At 34.8% G+C, this 6,609-nt stretch overlaps 1 protein-coding gene across 2 annotated transcripts in view; it reads right to left on the reverse strand.

Annotated features, from left to right (window-relative positions):
• Positions 1-6,369, reverse strand: part of LOC111044550 (fibroblast growth factor 18) — a 105,491-nt gene extending 99,122 nt beyond the window's left edge. The window contains exon 1 of one of the 2 annotated variants that reach the window (XM_022329729.2): positions 6,163-6,369. In XM_022329729.2, coding sequence (XP_022185421.1) covers positions 6,163-6,182 — 20 coding nt within the window. In that variant the 5' untranslated portion in view covers positions 6,183-6,369. The remainder of the gene's footprint in view (positions 1-6,162) is intronic. The other variant, XM_039427202.1, reaches the window with a different exon arrangement.
• Between the last annotated feature and the right edge of the window lie 240 nt (positions 6,370-6,609).

Below are 6,609 nucleotides of genomic sequence, written 5' to 3' on the forward strand. Positions count from 1 at the left end.
CCTTCAGTCTATCCCTATGCGTTATTTCAGTTGGAAATCTTCTCGCAAGTAGTAGAAGGTCTCTTTTAGCTTCACAAGCATATTCTAGTAGCGGTGATGTCCATTTTATTCTATTTTTGTCATTTTTCTTCTTCCGATAAACAATTGGAAACGATTCACTGAATGCTGTACAATACATAGTCAAGAAATGATTGAATTTTTCATCAACACAATCTCCATTATTAATCACTGTTGACCAGTCTACTTCAATAAGGCATTTGTAGAATTTTTGTTTCGCATCCTCTGAAAATATTCTTGATGAGAAGAGATATCCATCACTTTAATCCGTGTTTTCCAATGAGTAGCCTAATTCACAACTTGAGCACAATGGTCAGAAAGTCCTATTTCGATTATATCTACATATTCAACCTCAACCATTGTTACGTAAATCAAGTTGTTACGTAAATCAAATTGCTATTGAGGCTAGCGGTCCTTTCTTTAAAAAACATTTAGAGTTTCTTTGGTTTCCATTTTCCACAACTGGAATTTCAATTCCCCAACTCTGGCTGGGTTTCGTCAAGTTCTCCGGCCCATTCCGTGTTACCCTCATTTGCTCACCGACAATATCCGAAATATTTACTGTTACTTGTCTTGGTTTCATTATTATATCTCTTAATCTTCTAGCGATTATAGATTTACCTTTTCTATTTAAGTGCAATCCGTGTCGTGTGTGTTTCCACCAGCTTTCAAATTCCACATATCCTGAAGCCTCTCTTCATAAAGAAATCATAAATTGCAATGCTAGGATATAGGACTCTCACAAGTCTTCTAAGTTTCTCTTTGAATCATAAATTCAATTAGCTCAAGGTGTTCCACTCCTCATGCAAGGTGACTGAAATGATATCATACTTTTCAAAAACAACAGGGATCAGTTGGAGTCACTGCCAGGTTTGAAGGAGCCTTTGTCACAAAAGAATTCATCAATTCAAACTGAAGTAGGAAGTAGCATGTATTAACTATCGTATGTAAATGGTAATGTGAAAAACTTGTGAGGTATTAATTTTTTCGGATTCCGATTAGATAAGCACTAGTCTTGCTAGCTATTCAAGTTCAGAAATTCTCTTTCTACTATCACTCAATAACGCTATCAACTCAGCTAAGAACACATTTCACGGTGCTGATTACAACAACAATACGATTCTGTAGCAGCTTTCATTTGTGGAGGCTGTTTACCAATTATTATTACGTTTCTAGTACACATACGCTCTTATCTTCACGCTTGTAAATCGATAACACTACCTATGTGTTTGTGGTTCAATCACCTTCGGCATTCTCAACCGATATTCACATTTTATCATTTTTCTCTTTAGAAAAAGCTTCTTCCCTCCACACAAACCAAATATACACTTCACAACTCGCATCAATTGCTAAAATACAACAAACACAATTTTCGCATTAAATTTCCCGTGAAAAACTGATGTTCTGCCGAACATCATTTCATTTGTGAGATAATTTCGCCCAAATTACGTCAACAACTTAACAGGTTATTGTTCCCATAAGTTTCAAAAAGCATAACTGAGTTGAAACTCTATTAGTTTAGCGGAAAAATTGTAATCGACTTCTTGAATGTATCTTTGTGCTCAATCAATTATTATTCACAGTCAACGAATTTTCTTCAAATAGTTACGGAATTATTAGCGTCCATTCCACTATAACTTGAAAACTATTATTTTTCTTTGGTCTTTCTGAATTTAAGTTGTAGATATTGTCACTTCTTCGTCCGTAGAGTGTCGTCTAATCCATCATTTTGTATTGAAGAGCGCAGAGTTCATTTGAATTTTATTTGCTATTGTTTGAGCAGCAGATTCCTTTTGTATAATCAGTATCATAATAACAAAACAAAACAAGTTTACGAGCAATTCTGAATTTTCATACTCGTGCAGCTCCACTCAGTTGGGGGGGGGGACATTCCCATTGGCAAACTTGACAAGCAATAAACGTATTTTCCTGCTCATATGAATTACGGTGTTCACTTGTAGTAGAACGACCAATGGTTTCTATCATCCCTCCAACACAATTTTTATCATTTTAATTTTTATATGATAAATTGCATTTCATTAATTTTGTTTCTAGTGAACACTCCGGCCTGGAGAGCTCGATTGCGAACATTTAATTCTGAATATATTTATAGTGTATTATATTCTAGACTCTGATCAGTGATTTTCAACATCAACTTCCCTGACTCCTCAAAATAGGATCTGAAAAGAAAGCTATATCAGGTTCTCTTGTAAGAAGAGAGAAGACACAAATTAAATCAATATGAGAATATTATGATTGACTGAATTGACTACGTTTGAAAATGTTTGCGCCAATCAGTCTCACTCTATAAGGAATAGGAGTGTCAATGGATCCTCCCTCAGATAATCTCCAATTCATTATAATAAATATGAAGTTACAAACATGCAGGATACCATTAATCGCATAAGTATGACTAAGACAATTATTAGCACATATTGTTTATCTGTGAATCACTAAAATCTTCATTCAGAGTTTGATTTACCATATTTTACAAGTTTTCACTTTCTCACCAAAGGTTATTTCATTGATTTCCATCCAAGACAAGCATTGTTTTCCATCTCATGGGTGTTGAACTCATATTTCATGGTCATCTCAAGACACAGTGATTTATCATGATAAGAAATTCACTAATATTATCCCAAAGACTCTACCGTTCGCGAACACTCAACTATCTTAATGGTAGTATTTCGAGAACAGTGTTTTTAATATCCTGTCTTCTTCAACGTATAAGTGGAGTGCAAGATATTAATGGCTTTTTAATATATTGGAATGATTTCCATAAGTCATTATGCGATATTCGAAGGGAGTTTAGTTCAAGTCTGGTCACTACTAATATGATCTCGAGCTGTGGAGTCGAAACTTAATTATGTAATATTGCTTGTGCAGTGGAAGTTGGCTAGCTGTGCCCGTGCTGTGCCGTGCGGTGTGGTGCCTGCCTCTATAACTGATTTGTTGCATCCCAGAATGTCCAGTCAGGTAGAACAAATGGATGGGAAAATCAGAGGAAGGTCTCATCCCTCTCTTTCAAATAATATCATTCTCTCTCACTTGATCGTGGTCTATCTCATTTTATCTCAAAAGCTGGACCGCAGGGCGAACAATACTAGTCCACAGAAACCGAGAAAAATATTTCCGAAAATATTTACAACCTGGCGGCTGAAGCCATAGTCCTATACAAACATTGGAAAGAACTTGCCGGCCCTGTTCAAAGGGCTCAACCCAAAATCTCATCAAACCATTGTTCCTCTCTCAATTCATAAATAATCTGGCCTCAAAAACCGAGTAGCATTTTCTATATTTGGTGCACAGTTCTCTGTGTTGATGCCATTTTCAAACTCACGGAAAGAGATTGCAAATAAGGGCCCACGAAATTGATTAATACTGTATGAATAAATCACAGTTTCCCTCACAAAAAAATTTCATAATGATAAGAAATAGGCATTGTAATGGAAAATTTTCAATAAACAGAAGCAAGTAATATTCAGTCTAAAATGTTGTTTAATATTGCATATTCATTTTTAAAAAACCACGTATCAAGATTCTGGTAATTTTCTCTCTTTTTCAAAAGACAGATTCTGCATGAAACTGAGGGTAATCTTCATCTTCCCAACTTTCTACATCTATGCATCCCAAGTTAATCACATTTCCATAAAGGTTAAATTTTCCATAAAGTCTGATTTCCTTAAATTGAGCAATCATTTTCTAAAAAGTAAGAGGGTGAAAAATATCAGTTGTATCAATAAGTAGCCTCGAATTTAAAAACGAAATATTGTTCAGAAAATTATTGTTATTGAAGGTGAATGAATCCCATATGCTTAAATCTGGTGATAAGGTCAAACAACTCGTTAATGCAAATGCAAGGCTGAATCTTATCTGATGATTCGGCATCACAGTTTGAATCATACGAGATACGAGTGTCGACAATCATGAGAGGACATTACTCACGTTGTCAGTCGTGACAACGGAATGCATTGAATCATCGCTTCATTTTCTTCTCAACTACACGATATAAGTTTGATCACACTTGATAATTTTTGCTTGAATCACATCATTACATTCCAAATCTAATTTCAGATTGAGAAACATGGATGTACGAAAAACTTTCCTTTTCTGTTGAATTTGATACGATTGTTGTAATCATTTTTAGCCAATAAATATAAATTTTGAAGATGATTTACAACAGAATATTCTTATCTCAAGCTGGAGGATAACATCTCCCAATTGAACAGATGTTTTTTGACATGCGAGATTAATATGAAGCACTCGTTTATTATGGATTCTGCCGTGAAATTTAATGCTAATTTCCAATTTCAATTAAAAGAATTAGACTCATGAATTTGGTCATTTTCATGACTGATCATTGACCTTGAATCAAATTTTCATCCTCTAAATCATATAAACGTCTATAGGAAACAACAAGATTCCACGATAGGTAATTCATTATAAGTGTCATCACATCAGTATGATAGGAGAGAAACTTTTTACGGGTTCATCTTCTGAATCTTTGAAAATTAAGTATTTTTCATTGGGAAATCAAGTGGGCATTTTGAATACGGTTTGAGTGATATTTTTAATGATATCAATGAACGATTTTTTTCCATTTAGTCTTTATTTAGACCTGCTTATTCTAAATATCAATAATGAAATTCATGTGAAATCCAATTTAATTTCAAGTTCTAACTGATCAAACTGCATGTCAATGATGGAGGGAAGGGATTGCTTGAAAAGGAACTCGCGTTGCAACAAAGACATTTTATTGAGATGTCTCAGTGGGATACCTTATTAAGGGATGCATTGGAGCACCTTCGGACTGAAGCGCAAACCGAGTTCTTTGTTCCTATTTTCGAGCAGATTTTCGATTTCTTGACAATCTAAACAATTAGACCCGTGTAGTCTTGATCATTTAAATAATTTTGATCAGAATTATTCAGCTGATAATAAGTTAATATTAGAGTAAGTTTTAAACGGGACACCAAATGAAAACGAACGAATCGGGATTTCAACGATGGTAATCTCATGCAATCAATATTGTTCCGAAGTCAACAGTCAGAATATATTACGATAAAAGAATGAAACGATTTTGAGTGATTTGATAAAGCTGGTGGTTATGACATAGGTGAAATTAATTTATAAATTAATTTTTCACGAACTTACAAAAATTTTAAAACGTGACGGGGGTAACAAAATTGGAGATTTGCAATATTATAAAAAAAATCTATGATTTTTCCAATTTCTTCAATTTAAAAAAGTTATCGAACTTCACATATATATTATGCAAAACTGATTTTTCCTCTTTCAATTAGACAATTCATTCCGATTTTCATTGTTCTGAGATTCAATTCATGTAGTTTCAAATTTCATATTTCCAAATTCAAATTTTCATAGATATTTAGAGTTATGACGGAAACTTTCTTATCTGATTTCCCCAATCAAAGTGGTTTTCAAATTTCACATTTCATGAGAGAAAATCGATAAAAATTTCTAGACATTAGTAGGGATTCACTATTTGGAGTTTTCACGAAATTTCAAGTGGGTTATTTTCACTTCCATACAAATCCACGGATGGTAAACGAATTACTTGGTTTGAATAGATATCAAAATATTACCAATAAGAGTCAAACTTCTATAGGCTATTATGAGAAAGTATCACCTCAATATTTAAATAACTCAATCCAACACTTCATTTCATCCATCATTTTTAAAAATCCATGTTACACTCATTATTTTGGAAAATCCATTTTTCACCCTGATATCACAATGAAAATGGGTTTTAATTGAATCTATGAAAATATCACTTTTATACAAGATTGGGCACTGAAAAAACTTTTTGAAGGTACATGAGTATTTGAAACACTTGTAGAATATTCCTATCCCATTATTTAACACCTATTCAATCATGTTTGGAAAATCCATGAGATACAACCGATTTCATACTCATTGTTTTGGAAAAATCCAAGTAGCCTAACATCACCTTAAAATTGGGTTCCAATTGAATCTATGAAAGTTTTATCACTTTTAAACAAGATTGGGCGCTAAAAAACTTTCTAAACATACATGAGTATTTAAAACACTTTTAAAATATAGTGAAAAAATGTAGGTACTGACGTTTGCAGATTGAAACGCATCCAGAAGAAGCCTCAGGGCTGCCCGAGGCGTGGACCGCCTATCCGAGCCAACACCATGTTCAACTACACCACGACACCAGCACATGCACACACCACTAGGTGTTCATCACGCGCCACCACCGACTAGCTCACTGCTCAGTGCTCAGTGCTCACTGCTCACTGCGCCACGTCTGACAACCAACTGATCAGCGTCAGATGCGCGGCTTCCCCCACCACCATCACCCTACCCCACCCCACACCACCACAATCCCACCCCTCAAGGGCCAGGGCCAGGGCTGCTCACTGCTCTCATCGACACTGCTACCTTCATAGTCCAAAACTTTTAATAACATCTTTCATCAAAAGTTATTTCCATGAAACTTTTCCGGTGTGGCCTTCAAGTACGAAAATGAAACTGGTGAAGGAGTCCAATTGAATAGTCTGCTTT

This window comes from Nilaparvata lugens, chromosome 4 (assembly GCF_014356525.2).
Source record: "Nilaparvata lugens isolate BPH chromosome 4, ASM1435652v1, whole genome shotgun sequence".
Lineage (NCBI taxonomy): Eukaryota > Metazoa > Arthropoda > Insecta > Hemiptera > Delphacidae > Nilaparvata > Nilaparvata lugens.